A 24400-nucleotide genomic window follows, 5' to 3' on the forward strand; every position below is an offset into this window, starting at 1 on the left:
CCCAGAAAAGATTTCACTTTTCATATGTAACAAAGGTCACTCTTTTAATTCCCTCCTTATTCCCTCTATTCCATTTCCTCCCCTTATTAATTCTTGTCTATACTCTATATTTTCCTCTAAATACGGATACATTCATGTATGCACACTATACATATACACACATACACCTCTTTACCCACATACATATAAATCGTGGTCATTTTTACTCTTATTACATGTCTTCATCTCTCTGTTTGTTTTGTAGTTCTGCAAATTTCCTTGCTTCCTCTGGATCCGAGAATATTTTTTTTGCATAAGATCGTTTTCGCTGTATTGAACTCCTTCCTCTTCTTCAGGAGTTCAAAACTTATGTGTCTTTTTCGCAGTCTTTTGTACTCTCGCTACACGTCTTCATCTCTCAGTCTATTTTGTAATTGTTCTGCAAATTTCTGTGCTTCCTCTGGATCCGAGAATATTCTGTTTTGCTGTCCTGGAATAAATATTTTCAATACCGCTGGATGCTTTAGTATAAATTTATACCCTTTCTTCCATAAAATCGCCTTTGCTGTATTGAACTCCTTTCTCTTCTTCAGGAGTTCAAAACTTATATCTGGATAAATGAAGATGTTTCGCCCTTTGTACTGCAGTGGCTTGTTGTCCTCTCTTACTTTTTCCATTGTTTTCTCCAGTACCTTTTCTCTTGTAGTATATCTTAGGAATTTTACTAAAATAGATCTTGGCTTTTGTTGTGGTTGTGGTTTAAAGGCCAATGCTCTATGTGCCCTTTCTATTTCCATTTCTTGCTGTAGTTCTGGACATCCTAGGATCCTGGGGATCCAATCTTTTATAAACTCTCTCATATTCTTGCCTTCTTCATCTTCCTTAAGGCCCACTATCTTTATGTTATTTCTTCTGTTATAATTTTCCATTATATCTATTTTCTGAGCTAACAGCTCTTGTGTCTCTTTAACTTTTTTATTAGATTCCTTTAATTTCTTTTTTTAAGTCCTCTACCTCCATTTCTACTGCTGCTTCTCGTTCTTCCACCTTGTCCATTCTTTTTCCCATTTCTTATAAGGTCATATCTATTTTATTCATTTTCTCTTCTGTGTTGTTTATTCTTCTTCTTAAATCATTAAATTCTTGCGCTTGCCATTCTTTAAATGACTCCATGTATTCTTTAATAAGAGAAAGTATATCCTTTGTCTTGCCTTTCCCTTCTTCTATTTCACTGTACTCTTCCTCTTCCTCTTCCTCCTCTGGGTTGGCCATCTGTTGTTTCTTTGTTGTCCTTTTCTTCTCTTCTTTCTTGTTTTCGTTGTCTTCTATGTTCTCCTCTTGCTGCTGCTGTTCTGTAGCTGTCATTGCCGGCTGTGGAGATCGACTCCCCAGCTGGTCACCCCTCCCGTTGGTGTGTTTTTTTGCATGCGCGGTTGCGCACTTTTACTCGGCTCAGCGAGCCATTTTTGTAGTCCACTTTCTACCGACCTGAGGGAGCGGGTTTCTCTCTCCACCGCGGGCCTCTTCGAACAGGTAAGGCCTTCTCCTTCTTCTTCCGTTGTCTTCTCTTCCTCTCTTCTTACCGTTGGTTTCGATTTTTTTCTTTTTTCGTCGCCATCTTCTTTCCACCTTTATACTCACTTTACTTCAATTTTTATTTTTGTGCCTTTGTGTTTTACTTTGTTTTTTCCGACTTTTATGGAGAGGGCTGGAGTTCACCGTCCGGCCACTACTCCATCATGTGACTCCTCCCTAATGCATATTTCCAAGTTAACTTATTCAAAGCTACTCTCGGAAATTTACCCTTCCATAAAAATTCCCTAACCATTTTATTTAAATCTCGGAAAAAAATCTTATTAAGTAAACACAGAATTGACTGAAACAAATATTGTACGTGGAAAGGTATTCATTTTAATTGTATTTATTCTTCCAATTAAATTTATAGGAAGATCCTTCCACTTAATCAAATCAGCTTTGATCTTTTTCATTAATGGTACATAATTTAATTTATATAAAGATTGATAATCAAAATCCACATTTATACCCAAATATTTAATTTGATCAGTTCACTTCAAATTAATAATATTCTTACAAACTGAATAATCTCCTTCACCTATCAGTAAAATTTCACTTTTTTCCCAATTAACTTTATATCCAGATAAAGATCCATGTTGTATTAAACACTCCTTCAAGTGTAAAAGTGACTGAGCTGGTTTATTAAATACACCAATACATCATCAGCAAATAAATTAATTTTATACTCCTCATCTAAAACTCTCATACCTTGTATCTGTGTATTTTGTCGGATCAGCTGTGCTATAGATTCAATTACTAACGCAAACAAAGCTGGAGACAAAGGACAACCTTGTCGAGTTGAATGGGTTAATTTAAAAGGTTCCGAGATTTGACCATTTGTCAAAACCCTGGCTATTGGTTTATTGTATAAAGCTTTAATCCAACCAATAAAAAAAGGACCAAACTTTAATTTCTCTAAAACTTTAAATATAAAGTATCACTCAACTCTATCAAAAGCCTTTTCTGTATCAAGAGATATCACCATCGGATGGTCAGGGCACTGTCGATATTTATTAATCAAACTAATCACTTGAAGAATATTATCTGAAGCATATCTATTCTTTATGAAACCTGTTTGATCAACATGTATCAACTTAGGTAAAAATTAGCCAATCGATTCTCTAATACTTTAGCTATTATTTTATAGTGTACATTTAACAAAGAAATTGGTCTATATGAAGACACCTTTAACGGATCTCTATCCTTCTTAGGAATTACAGTAATTAAGGCACTAGAGCATGATTCAGGTAAATCATAATGTTCATTAACCTGTCATATTACCTCTCCAAACACTGTAGATAAATCATCATAAATACCTTATAAAATTCAACCGAAAACCCGCCATCACCAGGTGATTTTCCATTCGACATTTCCAACGTAGCCAATTTAATTTCTAAATCAGTAAAAGGAGCCTCCATCTCCAATATATCTTCTTTTCCTAATACCGGTAATTTCAACATCGATAAAAAGGAATCAATTGATCGACTCTCCTGTTTTTCCTCAGAAGTATATAGTTTCTTATAAAAAGAGTAAAACTCATCATTAATCTCACGAGGTTTGTAAGTAACAGTCGAATTTCATCTGACCGCATTAATAACCCTTGATACCTGTTCTTTCTTTAACTGCCATGCAAGTACCTTATGTGCTTTCTCACCCCATTCATAATACCGTTGTTTAGATCTATTAATCAAGCATTCAAATTGATAAGATTGCAACATATTGTATTTCAGCTTCAATCTAGACAACTCTATTTTCTGTCACATCTCTCTGAAATTGCTTTTCTAATTCATCAATCTGTTTCTCTAATTCAAGGCTCTCAGTCAAATAATTCTTTTTAACCTTAGAAGTATAACTAATTATTTGACCTCTCAAGTAAGCTTTCATAGCATCCCACAATATAAATTTACTCTGAATGGAATTAACATTCTCTTCCAAGAAGAAATTGATTTGTTTTTTAAAAAATTTCAATAAATTCCGGTTTTTTTAACAACATCGTATTAAATCTCCAATGAGAAGCTGAATGATTTTTTTCAGAACTCTCATAAGTAAAATACAACTAAGAATGATCTGACATTACCCGACTTTTATATTCTGCTTGCAATATTTTCCCTGTAAATGTGCCGATTTATAAAAAAAAAAAAATCAATTCTAGAAAAGGATTCATGTCTAAATGAATAAAAAGAGAAATCCTTCTCTGTTGGGTTGAGATGTCACCAAATGACCACTAAATTAAGATCTTTCATCAAAGTTTGAATTTGAATTGCCATTGGGATTTTTTAACATTTTTTTGAAATTTATCTAATAAAGGTTCCAAAACACAGTTGAAATCTTCTCCAACCAGAACATTTTCATTAGCTTGTCCCAGAAGCAAAAATGCATCTGAAATAAATGCTTCATCATCCACATTCGGTGCATAAATGTTGAGTAAAGTCCAAAATTCATTAAAATTCTTACAATTCAATTTAATAATACGTCCTGCATTCTTTCCATTGATTGTAATTCAAAAGATAAATTTTTATGTATTAAAATTGCTACTCCCTTAGCTTTAGAGTTAAATGAAGAAAAAAAAATGTCCAACTCAGTCCCTCTTCAATTTCATACTTTCTTTTTCATTCAAATGTGTCTCCTGTAAAAAAGCAATATCTATTTTCATCTTTTTGATATATGCCAAAACTTGATCGGGTTGTTTAATCCCTGAACATTAAAAGTAGCAAATTTCAAATTTGACATATCTAATACAATTACTAAATACCAAAAATAATCACAAAATTATAATAACAAAGAGAATTTTTAAAATATATTTAGGACCCCCAAATTAAAATTATATAGGCCCTCCAAATAAAAATAATATTCGTTAATAAGAAAAAGACAACAAAAAAAAAACCCCAAAGTAACTCCCTAAATAATCTGGGTGTGGATTACCCACTAATGACTGATGACTAACAAAGAAATTAGTGCAATCCCCTCCTCCCCAGCCAGCCAGTCAAAAATATTAACATATACAAAAAAAATTTAGCCTTGAGATTCCAGTCCAGATGGTGAACTCATTTCAAGAGTAGATGAACTCTTTCCATTCCCGTTCTTTCCACTTCTGCCATTTTTCCCATTTCCAAGACCGTCAGATTTTCTTTTAGGAGATAATGGTGGACTTCTTCTTTGTCCTCTGACATCTGGTAGTGAATTAGCAAAAACCATTGCATCATGCTCACTCTCAAAGGATTGAGACTGATAGTTTCCATAAAACACTTTCAACACAGCAGCGTAACGAAAAACAAATTTGTAACCTTTATGCCATAAAGCATCTTTAACTGGATTAAATTCACATCGGCGTCTGATGACATCTTGACTCAAATCAGGGTAGAAGAAAACTACTATTCTGAACCATCATTGGAGCTTGCCTCTGTCTTGCATTTTGAACAGCAAGTCGAAGAATTGTCTCTCCATCCAAACAGTTCAAACAGCGAACTATCACAGCTCTTGGGGATTGACCAGGTAAGGGTGTTCTTCTTAAAGATCTATTTGCTCTTTCCAATACCAATCCATCAGGAAAAGACTCTTCCCCTAACATCTGGGGAATCCAATTTTTAAAAAAATTTGACAGGATCTTGACCTTCTATACCTTCTGGCAAATCCACAATTTTCACATTATTTCTTCTGCTTTGATTTTCCAAATAGTCTTTTTTTTTTGTTAATTCTCTTTCCCGGGCTCCTAAATCTTTTACTGATTTTTCCACCTTTACTATTGTTTCTGTATTAGATTGTAGCTGTTGTTTACATTCAGAAAAAGAAGCTTCAAATTTTTTTAAGTTTTCCCAATTTTCTTTAGCTTCTGCCTTAACCACAGTTAGGTCTGAGCTCATATCAGTATTCATTTGAATCAGCTTGTTCAATTGACCAGTAATGATATCCAAATAAGAAGCAATACCTTCAAACATCGTATAAACAGGCAATTTGGAATGCAGAATCCAGTTCCGCAATTTGTAACTCACTTTCTTCCAGCTCTTCTTCCATTTCCTGTACAGTGGTAGAGTAAGGTAAGTCCTCTTCTAGTTGTACTTCAAAAGGCAGCATTGCAGTCATTTTGCTGCTAGTTTAGACACCCAACGATGACCCCCCCCGACTTCCTCAGGGGGTCGTCGCTGCTGTTCCCCTGCAGACCATTTTTTAATAAAATTACGGAATCCCCTGTAATTAGCAGCACTACTCAAGCCCCCAGTCTCTATAGACTGCGTGTCTAGCGTCACAGTTCTCTTCCTCCGTGCTCCCATCTCTTCCAACGGGGTTATTCTTTGTGACAAGCTTCCAGGCTCGTGCCTGACTTCTCTGGAGCGTGCTCCTTCTTTCGCAAAACGGGTTGAGCCAGCGCCATCTTGAGACTGATGAGTGACTGTTACTTTAACTTTTGTCCCCACCGGCGATCGTTGAGGCTTGGGGATCACTGAAATCAAATCCAAGGCTGTTTCAAGTCGTTTAGGCTCCAATTCTTCTACACTTCGAAACTGTATTTTCTTTTGTAACTGAGACTTTGTTTTTTTTACATTAGTAGCCATAATGGCTCACCAAAATATCAAACTAAAAATTAAAATTTTAAAATTAAAAATAAAGGGTTAAAAAAGGGTACTTAAAAGTCTGACCAGAGAGGACAGGGATTACACGTTTCGTCTCTACGCCATCTCGCCACGCCCCCATACTCTTTTGCTTTGAAGTGAATAATTATCGTGTCTTCAGAATTGTTGGAGGTGAAACATTATCTTGGCCATTGCTGGTGATTGATGCCATAAGATAAGTTTTTATGTTTATGAATCAGGCTTTCCTTTCTCCAAAATATAGTTCTTGCATTTAAATCTACTCCATATATATTGGCTGGTTCTATAATTTAGATGATGGCTTTTAATTGTTTCTGTGCAGTAGCATAAAACAATCCATTGAGGTCCTTATTGGGAATCTCAATCATGGATGGATTGTGTGTGGTAATGTTTTATGCTAAAAACGTGTGTTTCACTTGGAATAGGAAAAACTTCCTTGTGCCTACTGCGTTGTGAATACCGACATCTAATGCAGACCCCTCTTTGATTATGATCTGTGAAACAAACCAAAATAAACAGCTAAACTATTGATATGAAGCAGGCATTCCTGCAGGATTTTTTTTAAATAAAGGAAATTAATTCAAACTTCGACCTTCCAAAGATGAGAATACAATTTCCTCCCTGTATCTGTGGTCTATCATGGCTACTACACTTGAGGTGATTATGCTGTAAACAATGGGTGGTACACACGAGCAGGTTCTAATGAGACTATTTTGTGCTGAGGGGTGTGCCTTGCTGTTCTGTTTACAAGATGTCAGGACTGATGCACAGTGGAAGCATAAGGACAGCTGCAGCAGGAGTTCTAATGGACAGGAAGGAAATCTACACCAGTGATTATTTATGAACATTAAGGCCTCTCCAAATTGTCGCTTTAAGGGAGAAACATGATAAGCTTTGTGTAGGTTGAATCCTGTTACTCTACACTGAGCCTTCAAGACGCGATGCCCTCAAATAGCGATCTGCTCAGAGTTCATTCAGAGATTTCAAAGATGATGATTAAAGCTAGAGCTATTTCAAAGAATTTTTTTTTAGTCTTGCAGTGTCTGCTGTTAATTGTGTAATCCAGGTCCTTGCGTCTCTCTCATCGTGAGCATATGCTGTTAGCTATATTGTGATTGCCAATCACCTTTGTTCTTTCTGATGATTTCTTTTTTCTATTTTGATATTTTCTACTCTTATTATCAGTGAAGCATTTTACACAAAAAAGATTGGTTTTTGGTTTCTTCCTCAATCATGTTCTTTTTGAAGTAAATTCTGCTCAATTTGTTTGCCCACAGAAATCAGTCTAAATTGATAGTTCCATTTCCACCATTCAGCCCCACAGACATAATTCTAACATACATGTTAAAATTTGATCTCAAAGAATATGAACAAAAAATTAATTGAATGTAAACAACAGTTTCTTGCACAATGCATATTTGACATAGTTTGCCAGCTACTTCATGATCCAGCCTCCATTGTGCACACAGAAAACACAACTGTGCTATGAAAATTAATGGACAGAAAATTGTTGTGGGTCTGTGCCGAAATTCCTGGCACCCTTGCTGTGCTCTTGGATTTCTAAGATTATTCACATGAGTAAGTCCACCTGCTTTGATTGTCAATGTGAAAATGATGGCATCAATTACATTTTTTGGCTACTGGTTCCTTCCAGGCATGAGGTTTTTTTTTTTGTTTTTCTATCTGCAATGTCCACAAGTTTTGCACTGTTTTGAAAGGTCCATGGATTTGTTTAATTCAACCAAAGTGAAGACAAAGCAAAGTTTTAAAAAGCATTTTCCTGTAATGCAACTGACTGCACATTGTTTCTCTTGGTATCTGATTTCGGCCATCAACATAAATGAATGGCAATGATTTTTATTTCCATAATACACGTGTCGGAATTATCCTAATGTCAAACACATAAGTCGTGTGGTCAGTATAAGGCACACAAAAATTATTCACTTGTTCTTTAACTTCATAAATTCTAAAAATTGCACAACACACAATGGCAACAGATTACTGCTGCTATACTGCAACAGCCAATTATAAAACTAACAGTTTGTGCTCAGATAATTTGGATGCTCTGATCTCTTTTTTGTGTTTGTTGGGTAGTTTTATTACCTTGTATTTTGCAAGATTATTAGTCCTTTTTAAAAAAAAAAGTAGCATGGCCAGCAGTGTTGGTGTTTGTTCAGAATTAAACAAAGAGTTGCAAGTCATACAGCATGGGAACAAACCTTTTGGCCCACAGTCTGTGCTAGCCAACAGGCATCCATGCACTAATCCCATTTTTCTACATGCTTCCCCATTGATAACCAAATTTCCTGCAATTGTCTTACACTTGGGGCAAATTACACTAGAGGTAGACACCGACTTACAATGGGGATTGATTCTGGGACTCTCATTGTAAGTTGGAATCATCGTAAATTGAAATCGGGTGAAAAACGCAAGATTTTGCCGAAAAATGCGAGGTTTTGCCAAAAATGTGAGAACAGAACCATCGTAACTTTGGAATAACCTAAGTAGGGGTCTATCTATAGATGGTAAATCCACAAGTCTTTGGGGTGTGGGAGAGAGTAGAACACCATGCAATCACATGAGTATGTGCAGACTCCAGACAGATAAAGTTAAAGTCAAATCTGGATCTCTGGAGTTGTGAGCATTAACTATTGAGCCCGACTTGGGAAGGATGGTAGTTTTCTTTGAAAATCATTTGTGAACCAGTTGAGAAAGTTACACTTGCACAAGAACTTGGTGGAAAGTTCATTTGCAGCCATTGTGAGAGGTTTGAGAAAAAAATGTAGGTTAGTCGGCCAAATGAACTTGACTAACAACTGCCAAGTAAGGGTCTGTGCCTTGCATTGACTCGATTGTCCATGTTTCCAGTGCAAAGCATGGGAGTATGTGATGAGTTCATATTCAGATTATGGTGGATCACTTTACTTCAATTGGCATGGGTACGGGGAGTCACGTGATGGAGTAGTGGCTGGTCGGGGAACTCCAGCCCTCTCCAGAAAAGTGAAAAAAAGATAGAGAAAAAGCAAAGGCACAAACATAAAAACCAAAACAAAGTGAAAGTAAAAGTGTGGAGAAAATGGCAGCGAAGAAATAAAAACCAAAACAACGGGAAGAAAAGAAGAAGGAAGGACGTCGGAAGAAGAAGGTGAAGGCCTTACCTGTACAAGGAGGCCTGCCATGGAGAGAGAAGCCCGCTCCCTGAGGTCAGTCGAAGCCCCGAACTCAGGACTACAAAAATGGCTCACGGAGCCAAACAAAAGTGCGCAACCACGCATGCGCAATGCACAAGACAAAAACAAAACCGACGGGAGGGGGGACCAGCTGAGGAGTCGATCTCCACAGCTGAAACAGACAACTATAAAACAACAGCAAGAGGAAAACATAGAAAATAATGAGAACAAGAAAGAAGAGAGTAAAAATAAGAAATCAAAGAAACAACAGATGACCAACCCAGAGGAAGAAGACCAACATCAAGACACTTCTAATAAAAATAAGAAGATCAAAAATACCCATCAAAATAAAACAAACAACCCAACAAGAAAACCAGAAGAGACAGAGGTAAAGGACACAGATCCTGGAGTGGACTCAGAAGAAGAGGAAGAACACAGAGAAATGGAAGATGAAGGGAAGGGCAAGTACATGGATATATATTTTTTTAAAGAATATATGGAAACAGTAAAAGAATGGCAGTCACAAGAATTCAGTGAAATAAAAAAGAAGAGTAAAAAGTACAGAAGAAAAAGTGAATAGATTAGAGATGATCATGACAGATATAGGAAAAAGAGTAGACAAGGTGGAAGAACGAGAACAGCCATAGAAATGGAAGTAGATGACTTAAAGAAATTAGAAGAATCTGATAAAAAAGTTAGAGACACAAGAGCTGTTAGCTCAGAAGATAGATATAATGGAAAATTACAATAGAAGAAACAATATAAAGATAGTGGGCCTTAAGAAGGCAAAAATATGAAAGAATTTATAAAAGAATGGATCCCCAGGGTCCTAGGAAGACCAGAATTACAGGAAGAAATGGAAATAGAAAGGGCACACAGAACATTAGCCCCTAAACCACAACCACAACAAAAACCAAGATCCATTCTAGTAAAATTCCTAAGATATACAATAAGAGAAAATATATTGGAGAAGGCAATTAAGAAAATAAGAGAAGACAAAAAACCGCTAGAATACAAGGGTCAAAAATTTTTTTTCTATCCAGATATAAGTTTTGAACTCCTGAAGAAGAGGAAGGAGTTTAATGCAGCAAAAAATGACCCTATGGAAAAAAGGTTATAAATTTATGATAAAATACCCAGCAATTCTTAAAAATAATTATTCCAGGGCAGCAAAATAGACTATTCTCGGATCCAGAAGAAGCACGAAAATTTGCAGAACATCTACAAAACAGACAGAGAGATGAAGAGATGTAACAAGAACAAAAATGACAACAAACTATACACACACACGCACATATATATATATTTATATACACACACACACACACACACACACACACACACACACACACACACACACACACACACACACACACACACACACACACACACACACACACACACATATATATATATAAAAATAGAGTATAGGTAAGAACTAAGAAGGGAAAGAAAGGGAAGTAAGGAGGGAATTAAGAGAGTGACCTTTGTTATATATGAAGATTAAAATCTTTTCTGGCGGGGGCTGGGTGGGGAAGAATTACAGTCACTGCAAAATCAGTTGACGCTTGCGAGTGAATTCGCAAATCCAAATGGAGAGGGGAGATGTGGTTGCCCGACAAGGGACAAAGGGCAACTCAGAAAGGGGAGGGACTATTGGGATTAAAGGAATTTTAGATATGAGAATAGTGGAAATATTTTATGTTTTAAAAATGTTGTCTTATAATGTGTTCAAAAAAAGAAAGCAGAAATGGATAAGGAGGGAAGGTGGTGATGAGGAAACGGAAAGGAAAGATAAACAAAGTATGAAATGGCTATGTTGAACTATATGACTTTAAATATTAATGGAATACATAACCAAATCAAAAGGAAGAACTGTTAAATTTACTGAAAAAAGAAAAAAATTGATATAGCATTCGTACAAGAAACACATCTAACTGAAGTGGAACACAAGAAATTAAAGAGAGATTGGATAGGACATGTAACAGCAGCATCATATAATTCAAAAGCCAGAGGAGTAGCTATATTAATCAATAAAAATGTACCAATCAAAATAGAAGAGGAAATAATAGATCCAGCAGGGAGATATGTAATGATAAAATGTCAGATATATTCAGAATTTTGGAATTTACTCAATGTATATTTACCTAATGAAGAAGATATAAAATTTATGCAAGATATCTTTTTGAAGATAACAGACACGCAAGGGAACATACTAATAGGAGGGGATTTTAACCTTAATTTGGACTCAAACATGGATAAAACTGGAAAAAAACTGACAGAAAAAACAAAGTAACCAAATTTATAATTATATCGATGCAAGAAATGCAACTTTTGGATTTATGGAGGAAACAACACCCAAAGGAAAAGGAATATTCATATTATTCGGGCAGACATAAAACATACTCAAGGATAGACCTATTCCTGTTATCAGCCCACATTCAAGGGAGAGTTAGGAAAACAGAATATAAAGCTAGACTATTATCGGACCACTCACCCCTGTTATTGGCAATAGAGCTAGAGGACATCCCACCAAGAATGTATAGTTGGAGATTAAACTCCTTGCTACTTAAAAGACAGGATTTTAGAGAATTCATTGAACGACAAATTAAAATGTACTTTGAAATAAATACGGAATCAGTGAAAGATAAGTTTATACTATGGGAAGCAATGAAAGTGTTCATCAGAGGGCAAATAATAAGTTATGTAACTAAGATGAAGAACGACTACAATCGGGAAACAGAACAGTTGGAAAAGGAAATAACAAATATAGAAAAAGAATTAGCAATAAAGGAAGATACAACTAAAAGAAGAGAATTGGCAGATAAAAAAATGAAATATGAAACACTACTAACATAAGGTGGAGAAGAACATAATGAAGACAAAACAGAAATATTATGAGCTAGGAGAAAAAACACACAAAATTGTAGCGTGGCAGCTTAAGACAGAACAAACTAAAAGAATGATATTGGCATTAAGGAAAAAGGACAAGCAAATTACATATAATCCAACGGAGATCAATGAAAACTTCAGAGAATTCTACGAACAATTATACCAAAGTGAAAACGAAGGGAAAGAAGACAAAATAGATGAATTTCTAATTAAAATTGAACTACCAAAATTACAAACAGAGGAGCAAAATAAATTAATAAAACCATTTGAAATAGAAGAATTACAGGAGATAATAAAAAAAAACTACCGAACAATAAAACACAAGGAGAGGATGGATTCCCAATAGAATTCTATAAAACATTTAAAGACTTATTAATTCCTCCCCTTCTGGAAGTAATCAACCAGATTGATAAAACACAAAGCATACCAGATTCATGCAAAACAGCAATAATTACAGTAATACCAAAGACAGGGAAAGATCCACTTGCACCAGCGTCATATAGACCAATATCTTTACTTAACTCAGATTACAAGATAATAGCTAAACTATTAGCAAACAGATTAGCCGACTATGTACCAAAAATAGTAAATCTAGACCAAACTGGATTTATTAAAAAAAGATGAACAACAGACAATATCTGTAAATTTATTAACTTAATTCATGCAGTAGAAGGAAATAAAACTCCAACAGTAGCGGTTGCTTTAGACGCAGAGAAGGCCTTTGACAGAGTAGAATGGAATTATTTATTCAAAGTACTACAAAAATTCAGCTTACCAGAGAAATATATTAATTGGATTAAAGCATTATATAAGGGGCCATTGACGAAAGTGACAGTAAATGGATATATATCAAAACAATTTAACTTAAGCAGATCAACAAGGCAGGCATGTCCACTATCTCCCTCACTGTTCGCGTTAGCTATAGAACCACTAGCAGAACTGATAAGAACAGAAAATAAAATAAAAGGGATAAAAATAAAAGAGAAAGAATATAAAATCAGTTTATTTGCAGATGATGTTATAATATACTTAACAGAACCAGAAATATCAATAAAAGAATTACATAGGAAATTGAAGGAATATGGAGAAGTATCGGGGTACAAGATCAACGCAAATAAAAGTGAAGCAATGCCAATGAATAATGCGGATTTCTCAAAGTTTAAGAAAGAATCGCCATTTAGATGGCAAACGCAAGCAATGCGATACCTAGGTATACAACTAAATAAAAACCTCGGCCATCTATATAAACTCAATTATCATCCATTAATGAAAAAATTACAAGATGACTTAGAGCATTGGAAAGACTTACCACTAACACTGATAGGAAGGATAAACAGTATCAAAATGAACATTTTCCCAAGGATACAATACCTATTTCAGTCATTACCAATGCGCCTAATAGAGAAATTCTTCAAGGAGTTAAAAAAAAATAAGGAAATTTTTATGGAAAGGGGGGAAACCGAGGATAGCACTAGATAAATTAACAGAATGGTACAAACAAGGAGGCTTACAACTACCAAACTTTAAAAATTATTATAGATCCGCACAATTAAGATACCTATCAGATTTTTATCAAACAAGGGAAAAACCAGATTGGACCAGATTAGAACTAGATAAAATAGGGGAGTTGATACCTGAACATATACTATATAAATGGGATGAAAAATTGGTACAACGTAGGAATTCACCGGTATTGCATCATCTGCTCAACATTTGGAAGAAGATTCATGTTGAAAGGAATAAAGCAAATTACCAACTACCAAAACTAATATTGACGCAAAATCAGCTGATCCCTTTTATAATAGATAACCTTTCCTTTAGAGAATGGGAGAGAAAAGGGATTAAAAGAATAGAAAATTGTTTTTCGAGAGGTAGATTGTTGTCCTTTGAGCAAATGAAGGATAAATATAGTATAACTCATGATACAATGTTTGCATACTACCAACTGAAAACTTACTTGAAGGACAAATTGGGAAACAGTATGAGGTTACCAGAAGGAAGAAATTTTGAATATGTGATTACAGACACAATGATAATCAATAAATTTGTAACAAACATGTACATCAAACTGCAAGAAAAGAAGAACGAGGAAACAAATGGTAAACCTAAACAAAAATGGGAACAAGATCTAAACATAAAGATAAAGAATGAAATATGGGAGAAGCTATGCTCCAGAACTATGAGAAATACAATAAACACCAGGTTACGCATGATACAATATAACTGGATACACAGGCTATACATCATACCTCAAAAGTTAAATAAATGGGATCCAACAGTATCAGACAGATGTTTTCGCTGTAAAAAGGAAACGGGAACAACAATTCATGCTATTTGGACATGTGAGAAAGTGGAAAAATTTTGGGAAGATCTAAACCAGATATTAAATAAAATCACAAAAAGCAATATACCAAAAAACCCAGAGATCTTCCTCCTAAGTAATATAAGAAACAAAGAATTTGGACTCGATTTGGATGGAGCACAAAAAAAGATTTGTTATGATAGCCCTAGCTGTGGCAAAAAAAATGTATTATGTCAACCTGGAAATTAGAAGACAACTTGAGAATACAACAATGGTATATAGAAATGAATAAATGTATTCTATTAGAAAAAATAACATATAATTTAAGAAATAACATTACAATATTCAAACAAATATGGGAACCATACATGAAACAAAATAGAGAAATCCTACCGTGGACTTCCACCACCTAAAATGACAGAAGGAGAAGATAATGAAAAGAACTGACTCAGTAAAATTTCTTGTTTATTTTTATTAAGTGACAACATTGTTTAACGGGTTTAATGTATCTTATAGATTGAACTTTAAATAAATGGGAAAGGGAGTGAGGGAGGGAGGGGGAAAAATGGGGAGGAAACGACACTGTATATATTTAAGAAGAAAAATGTCTGTATGTATCTTGCTCAATCTGGTTTATAGTGTGAAAATAAAAAAAAATTAAAAAAAAGTTGGCATGGGTACAATGTACCAAATATCTTCCTATTTTGTTACAAATATTTATGATTCCAATTTTTTATCATCTTTTGCTGACCAAATGATATACATGTATAACCTTGGTCCACCATCATTGTTGACTGAATCTCCTTTCCAAAGTTTATTCGTCAGCATGCTAAGTTTATATTGGAACATGACCCAGCCCTCATCAAAGGCTCTAGTGGAAAGGATCAAGAACTTCAACTTCCTGGGTGTCTACATCTCTGACGATCTGTCCTGGAGCCTCCATGTTGATACAATCACAAAGAAGGCTTGTCAGCAGCTATACTTTGAGATGTCTGAGGAGATTCAATATGTCACCAAAGACTCTTGTAAACTTCTACAGGTGTACCATGGAGAGCATTCTGACTGGTTGCATCACTGCCTGGTATGGAGACACCAACTCTCAGGACAAGAATAAACTCCAGAGGGTTGTTAATTCGGCCTGCAACATCACGGGCACCAGATTTCACTCCATCGAGGACATCTACATGAGGCAGTGTCTTAAATAAGCAGCCTCTATCCTCAAAGACCCACGGCCCAGGCCATATCCTCTTCACTCTGCTACCATCAAGAAAAAAGTTCAGGAGCCTAACAGACAAGCAGTCAACAGCATAAGGACTGCTTCTTCCCCGCTGCCATCAGATTCCTGAATAATCAATGAACCAAAGGCACTGTCTAACATTTCATCCACTATTATTTTTACATTTTTTTATAGTAATGCTGTAAGATGGTTATAGTCTGAATGTTTGCACTATGATGCTGTCACAGAACACAGAGTTTAATGACTTGTTCATGACGATAAATTCTGATTCTAAATATCCCCAATTTTAAAGCATTGTCCACAGTACCAAGTATGTCAGACAGGCTAGACACTGGGTTGTAAGTACAAGATAAATTGCAGAGAACGATTGAAATAGTGAGTGAAGAGGTATGTTTTGGAAGTTTTTTTCCAAGATGGGGCAAGAGGAAGCCAACTGAATAGTTTTTTTTTATATGATCATTCTGGATGAAAATTTAAGTCATATAGTGGGTAAGGTAATTCCACAGGATTGTATTTACCATAACTTACGCTGATATCACAAGTTTTACATGTGGAGAGGAATAGTTCAATCTCCTGTGAGATTAAGTTGATTAACTGTAGACCTGATTTTTAAAATTTAAATGGATGAATATTGAAAATCCAAAGAGTTCTAATGGCTCACTTCAGAAGAGTAAAACATTGATTATTTCTGAATCAAGATTATGAGACTTTGAATCAAAATATTGATCTTTCCACCTTTAAAAATATCTTACATTTGAAGCTTTTTGTTCTGCAGAAAGTCATCTTTCCAAGATGGTTGAAAAAGTGAAAGGATCCTAATTCCCCTTTTATTCCTGTTAATTGTGCCAAGTTGACAGTGCGGAGATGTGTTTAGTTTGTTTAAACCCTATCCACCTACTCATCACCTTTGTCTGTAATCAAGGCTCCTCTAATCAAAAGAATGGCTATTTTCTTGGTGGCAAGTAAGTACTTGGCTGTAAAACCAAACGATATCTCAGTTACATATGTAGGTATTTGCCACAGCCACGCTTGTGCTTCTGTTAATTTATGTTGTGTCTTTGAACTCCAGATGGTTCAAGTTCATTCGACGGAAGAAATGAATATATTAATAATCTTATTACAACACCTTCTTGAACTTTAAAGAGTTAGGAGATTTATGTGGTGCTATAAATTAATTTAACTTTTTAATCCAATTCTGAATGTTAATCAATTTAAATTTATTTAAAAAAAATCAACCAGCTGCAACTAATCAAAGAATATAGGTCTTCAAAGAACCATAGAAAAAAAAAATTTTGATTGAAAATTGTGTTTTAAAAGCTAACACATATTTAATGTTCTGGTGTCAATGTTAAACAAAATATGCACAACTACAACTTTTGAAAAGTTAATTGAAAACGTTTTGCTTCATGTAGCAGCAAAAAAAAGGTTAAATACAGAAAAAAATTAAGATATAGTCTAAATCAGCCATTCTCCTCAAGGGACCATATGTCCTGCCCCGTTCCTCCCCTCCCCCACCCCTCCCTGGGGATCCACATCACTTTAAAGGGGGCCACAGTCTGAAATCATAAAATATGTTTAAGATTTTTTTATGTTATCGGAAGAAGTACAGAAGAAACCAACTAAACTTAATGGCTTCAGAGGGAAAGGGGACCCATAAACTTTGAACAGAGCCCTAAAGATCTGATTTTTTAATCAGAGTTCTAATGGCTCATTTCAAGATAGTAAAACATTGATTATTTCTAAATCAAAATTATGAGCCTGTGAATCAAAAGAATGATCATTCTACCTTTAGAAATATCTTCCATTTGAAGCTTTTTGTTCTGCACTACTATTTTACAAGGTCAATTTCTATGGTGGGAAAAAATGAAAGAACTAATACTTCCCTTTTTGGAGGAAAAATGACCATGGCTTAAAAAATGATTGAGAATGGCTGGTCTAAATTATCATTTGTAAAGAGAGTCAGCATGGATTTATCAAAGAAGGCCTTTACCAGCTGACAATTAAGAGGAGATAATTGGACTATTGGTGATGGTAATCCATTTGATATAGTCCGTGTGGACTTTAGTAAGCCTTATGCAAGGTGCCAGTGGGCAGATAGATCAAGATATTAAAACTCCATCGAATCTAAGGGAATATGGCAAGGGGTTTCAAAATTAACACAGTCAAAAAACAAAGAAGAATGAAGAGTGAAAAGAATAATATCTAGCAGAATTCACAGAACTTTTGATGCAAATGGAAGTTCAAGTCATTAAAGACAATCTGGAATAAATCAAAAAAACGCAAATGGCTTTATTTCAGTCAAAGTGGTTTTGAAATTCATGACCGTGAAACAATTATATTATTATTATCCATGTTGTTCATGAATGCTATTCAACTTATGAGATCTGCTATTCTCATACAGCCTATATGTTCCTCGAGAATAGCATTACAACCAAAATGATTTGGCAAGTCACCTGAGTCAAGGGCAATGAAGGAAGCAATAAATGCAAGTTTTCTGGTTGCTCGAGATTCACCCTTACAATGGCTAACTAATACACCAGCATTAAGAATAAACAGTTTAAAAGACAAAAATATGATACTGTACTTATATTGAACAAAATTTGCTTGCATGGATATATAAACCTTAAAGTATTTTATTTTTAGTCACATTCTTTAAAAACATTTAAACGTCACTGCATCTGCAGTTTCCTTTCCCCTCCATGGAGTTGCCTGAAAGTCAAACAATAACATTATAGATAATTAACCCACCCCTCCCTGAAGTTTACAGATAAAGCCTTACTAATATACTTCATAATATACTAAAAAGAAATTACTAACCAGGGATAAGGAGACACTTTAAGAGAGTTATCTCAACTGCAGGTGGCACCAACCAGCTCTTCATCCTGGGCAGAACCATTTTATTCAAACACAATTTGATTGAAACAGTTGCTATGAGCAAAGCATGACCAGGGCACTCGCTGGCTGGATATTTGCTCCCATCTTCACCTTCTTCTTCAGTGAACATTTACTTTTACAATATTAAACTTTTATTTACATTTTTATTTATTCATATTTATTTTAACACATTTATTAATCTATCTATTTATTCATTTATTTCCTGGATTTTTTTGGGGCTATTTTCTTGATGAGTTTGCTGGTGGCTTGAATTCTGGATAACAGGAGTTTTACTGTACTTTTAAAGCTACTAACTAGAAATCAGGAAGTGAAATTAATCAGGAGAACTAGTTTTTGACTAATTTTACATATGGTGTAATGGCTTCTTCCTGCATTGTAACCTCCCGTAATTCCATGAGTTGTTCAAATTTGTGTATCATCCGATTGCACAAGAACAACTTGAAACAGTATTCTCAGTGCAAAGCATGTAGACTCACAACCAGATGTAACACACATACAGAGAAACAATACATACACAGAACAAATGTACATGTATAAAAACAAATAAATATTGTTTAATTTAGTAGAGTTTCAGAGGGTTAGGGTGAGCAATTCATTTAGTTGTTCAGCAGTCACACTGCCCATGGGAAGAAGCTGTTTTTCACCCTGCTGATACTTGCTCTTTCACTCCTGTATTCTTGTTAGGGGTCTTCAATCATTTTACGTGCCCTCTCCAGACAATGTTCCCAGTAGATCACGTCAATGGGGAGGGAAACTCAAGCAGTCCTCTAGATTAATCTCCGATCAAATTCTCTACATTAGCCATACCACACTGTGATGCAGCCAACCAGGATGCTATCAGTAGAGTTCCTGTAGAAAGTGGTCATGATGGCGGCTGGTACCCTTGCCCTCTTAAGACTTCTAAAGAAGTGCAGTCAATGTTGCACCATATTGACAAGTGAGGAAATGTGTGTCCAGGATAAGTCGCTTCTTAAGTGGACTCTGAGGAATTTGGCGTTCTCTACTCTCTCCACTACCGAGTTACTGATGTGTAGTGGAGGGTGGTTGTTCCCGATCCTCCTGAAGTCCACAATCATCTCTTATCCATGTTAAGACTCAGGTTGTTATTCTTGCACCATATCATGATATTTTCCACCTCTTTAGTGTGACTCATTGTTGTTGCAGATGAGGCCAACTACTGATGTGTCAACTGAAAACTTGAAGACATTTTAAATTTAGACATACAGATGGTAACAGGCCATTTCGGCCCACGAGTCCGTGCCGCCCAATTTACACCTAATTAACCTACCCCCTGTACATTTTGAACAGTGGGAGGAAACCGGAGCCCATGTGGTGAAAACCCATGCAAACATGGGGAAAAATGGACCAACTCCTTCTAGACAGTGCGGGATTCAAACCCTGGCCCTGATCGCTGGCACTGTGAAGGCATTGCACTAATGGCTATGTCAACCGTGCCGCCCCTGTTGGAGCGGACTGGAGCTGGACCTGGCGATGCATTTGTGGGTCAGCAGCATGAACAGGAGTGGGCTGAACGCACAGTCCTGTAGTACTCCAGTGTTCAGCATGATGGTGCCCAAACTTCTACTGCTGACCTGGACAGTCTGTAGTCTTTTCATTAGGAAGTCCAGAATCCAATTACAGAGAGGGATGTTGAGTCCTCGTGAGGACAGCTTCTCCACGTGCCTCAGAGGAATGATCATATTAAACACCAAGTGAAGTCGATGAACAGCAGCTTGGCATATGAGGCATCATTCTCCTGGTGGGTCAGGACAGAATGGAGGAACAAGGCTATAGCATTGTCAGTGGAATGGTTTCTTCTACAGGGTTCTACCCAGTCTCCAGTATTGCTCTGTTGTTAATTTTTGGTTGGCTTGAAGTCAAATACCTTTCTTTTTATCTCATGGGAATGTGTCTACTCTAAATCTGAAATCCTGCAGACTTTTAATTATTCATTTATGTTTCGACCTTCCAGTTTTTCATTCTGATTCTTTACTTTCAGATTCTTTTTAACTGAGTGATTTAAGAAAAAAATTTAGACATACAGCAGGGTGACTGGCCATTTTGGCCACGAGTCCATGCCACCCAATATGCACATCATTAACCTACACCCCCAGTACGTTTTGAACAGTGAGAGGAAACCAGAACCCCAGGGAGAACCTACGCAGACACGGAGATAATGTACAAGCTCCATACAGACAGTGCAGGATTGGAACCCCGGTCCAGTCCTGATCGGCGTTGAGCTAACCCCTATGACAACCATGCCACTCTCCTTGAATTAAGGGTTTTTGACTTTAACCTTGTCCTTCATGATTCTGTTCTCTATTCAATCAGTAGGATAGATTTCAAAATCTGTCAGTCCCACCAATTGATCAAATTAGTTGATAGCAACAACCTTGGATGCAAATATGAAAACGAAGCATGGTTTTGAATTGCTGATCATTGGTCTGAAATCCCGGTGTTTTCAACATGAGGGAAGGTTTTGTGGAAGGTCCAAAGGTTAATCATATGTATGACATTGGAATGCTTAGGGCACCAGTTGATGGGCCATTCCCCTTTTTATGTTCATGTCCTTCCCAGCTGCATTTAATTCATTGGAATCACATTGAACTGTGTATATATAATACTTGTGTAATCTCTGTGAACTTGGGTGTGAAGCAAATGGAACCACCCTGAGAGCCATCAAAGTTGTTTTGTAAATTAAATATGAAGAATAAATTTGAATTTGTGTTGATATCTTTATTTTCAGGCCAGACGTATGTTTTAACTTATATTGAGGATGCTGTGAGTCAACTACTTGAATATAAGGAAGATCACAGTAAAATTGGGATTGCCAGATTCCTTGCTGAATAGTGAGTACAAAAATGTCTTTAAGCATTGATAGATATTGAAATTGCAGTTACTTAGCTAAATCAATATATGAAAACAAGTTTTTTAAAATCTGTTGTTTTAATTTCATAAAATAACTAATGTCACCTATTCCATTTGGCATATTTGATTATATGTGAATTTCGTGACCAATTCATTATAACACAAGATGGTTAAGCTATTTTACATCAAATAACTATTTTGTGAAGATCTAAATCAGTTTTTCTTGCTGTCATTTTGTTGCATGGACGAAATGTTTGCTGTCAAGTCTGTAATTTACTCCAGTCATTTGGATTTGTGAAGATTTCATATGTTAATCCTACATGTCTATCCACTTCGACAGGCCCCTCTTGAGTTCATTGCTGTCCCAGCAGTTTTATTCACACCTGTTTCAAATCCTGAACCCAAGACTTACATTGCCACGTTATTTTATGAAAACATTTTCAAACATCTACATGTGTACATAATCCTTCTCTAATTGCATAGATATGGAGTTCATAAATGCTTCTATGCAACATTTTTCTTGCTCTGTTATTCTTTGTGACTACTCCAATACCAAAACCATTAATTCCTTGTAATTCTCCAGTTTGATTGACACCATTCTTCCTTGTATCTTAGCTGTGGACCTATTTTAGATTTTCAAGCCTCGTTGGCAAGTTTCATGGGGCTATTCTCTTGTATGGGCACCAGAAAGCCTTGTGTTGGCCTGGACTAATTCCTATTTACTCATCATCAATTTACTCTTATGCACTGACTTGCAAGTGTTCAGTTCTGAATGCAATGCCAACAACAACTTTAAATGCATTCAGCATTTGTAAATGGGGAAAAAAAAATATAAACGTATTAAGTGGGGGACAAGGTGAAAGTCAAAGTCTCCATTTCCAAACCTTCTTTTTCAGAAGGTTTTCTTTTTAATGGTGTTTTAGTCCCCTTGCTAAATGTCCCACGGTAGCTCAATGTTCCATTTTTAACTTTTTAAATTAACTTAATTTAGGGAATAGGATTAAAATATAAAGATGTTGTTGTCATTGTCTGGTTTCACATTTAAATAGTGAAAATCACATGTTAAGAGTATAGATACCATAATTAAAGTGAAAGGCTTTTTTCATATCCACAGTCATCAAATTAAAGTAGCTCAACCCACAGAAATCAAATGAGGATGAGCAACCAGTACCAGTATTTATATATAATGTTGAATAATTGATTTTCTTAAGGTTAGAAATATAGTACAACTCCGATTATCCGATATGGAGTTCATAGGTGCTTCTTATGTTCAAGACTGGGCTATTTTAGAAAAATTGATATTTAAACAAAAAGCCCAGGGAAAGCTTTTAAAGTATGAAATGATATTTAATTCTCACCCAAAAAAACCCAACCTGAACAAATTAAGATAAATCCAACACCTAAAGCTCAATTCTACTCATCAATTTTTTCCAAAATTCATTAATTTTTTTTTAACCTGAGGTGTCAGTTTGGCTCTGAAAATATTTCAGATAACTGAGCAATAATGGTCGTTGGCTAAAAATGTTTCAAAAGAGACATACATTAAAGTGAAGTGAGAAGATCATCTTTAATTTATTAGATAATTAATGGACCTTTTAGTTGCCTACGGCTGCTGAGTGCCTATGTTATTGTGCCCAGTGAACTGTGTAAACTGGAGGGCATGAGGCCTGGAGGTCATAAAAATATACCTATCTAGAACATTTGATCACTTGTTACACGCCACATGTTATTAACTCTTTCCTTTGGAACTGAATTAAGGTCCAGTGTCAAATCGCATAATTTATGAATACAATTAAGAACATAAAACAACCTTGTGTTATTTACTTCTGTGTATAATATATGAAAGTATTTTTTTAAATCCTGGTAGAGGAAGTTCCAAGATATGTGGAAATCTTAGGCTGTTATTCCTTTAGAGTACTTCATCATTTGTAAAACATCTCAGAGTTGTGAGAAAAACTATATTAAAAAAAAAATAAGCCTTTGGTCACATTGATCAAAAATTCTGAGATTGAAATATGCATGGAAAAACAATGTAGAAATTGATCTATCAGATTTGTAAGTTTTCGAGTGTCTAATTCAAGTCGCTTTTCCCTCTTTTTACTGCTTTTCCAGCAACAAGATGTTGTTTGCAATGCGCTGAATTTTCAAACATAATTTTTGACAGATTTAAGATGACAGACAAATAAGTCACTTGGCATGAGCTTTAGGCAAATAACCTTGAACAATAATAAATCACAGTCAAATGCTTAGATGATGGTTAAAAATGCTTAACTAACTTGTCATTTTAGGCTATATGCCAGAAAGCATTTAGGATTTTTGTAATATCTTGGGAAGAAGGCCAAATTATATTGGCATAACTTTATTATGTTGAACTTCTGATGCAGAGATTCTGGGGAAACAGTAGTAGTAGCAGTGTTGCATATTCTGAAACACCAGCCTATATTCAAGATTCAGATTCAGATTTCACAATTTCACGTGTTAAACTGGATTTCCTGTGGCTGAAGCCCTCATCTGCTCTTTGGTTATCCCTACAACCCAACAGTTCTACAGATGACGCCATCACCACCACCTTCCATCTAGCCCTCACCCACCTGGAATGCTTCAGCTCAGCTTTCAACATAATCATACCTGATAAGAATGTGAAGCCTGCAATTGGATTCTCAACTTTCTGTCAGGGAGACCTCATGCAGTCTGTTTCAGAAACTGCACCTCCAAGGCCATCACACTGAACAGAGGGGGCTCTCTGGGCTGCATGCTTAGTCCACTGCTGTTCATTCTGCTGACCCACGATTGTGCAGCTAAACATAGCTTGATCCACATCATCAGGTTCGCTGACAACATGACAGTGGAGGGCTTGATCAGTAAGAATGACGAATCATCATACAGAGATGAGGTG

General features: G+C 35.8%; 1 protein-coding gene across 11 annotated transcripts in view; it reads left to right on the forward strand.

Annotated features, from left to right (window-relative positions):
- Nucleotides 1–24400, forward strand: part of cstpp1 (centriolar satellite-associated tubulin polyglutamylase complex regulator 1) — a 209280-nt gene that overhangs the window by 35171 nt on the left and 149709 nt on the right. For all 11 annotated transcript variants that reach the window (XM_069905588.1, XM_069905580.1, XM_069905570.1 and 8 more), the window contains exon 2: nucleotides 21383–21485. Coding sequence is in view for 8 of the 11 variants with exons in the window: in XM_069905544.1 (XP_069761645.1) it covers nucleotides 21383–21485 (103 nt within the window). In the remaining 3 variants the exon portion in view is untranslated. The remainder of the gene's footprint in view (nucleotides 1–21382; nucleotides 21486–24400) is intronic.

The sequence above is a fragment of the Narcine bancroftii genome, chromosome 1, assembly GCF_036971445.1.
Source record: "Narcine bancroftii isolate sNarBan1 chromosome 1, sNarBan1.hap1, whole genome shotgun sequence".
NCBI lineage: Eukaryota > Metazoa > Chordata > Chondrichthyes > Torpediniformes > Narcinidae > Narcine > Narcine bancroftii.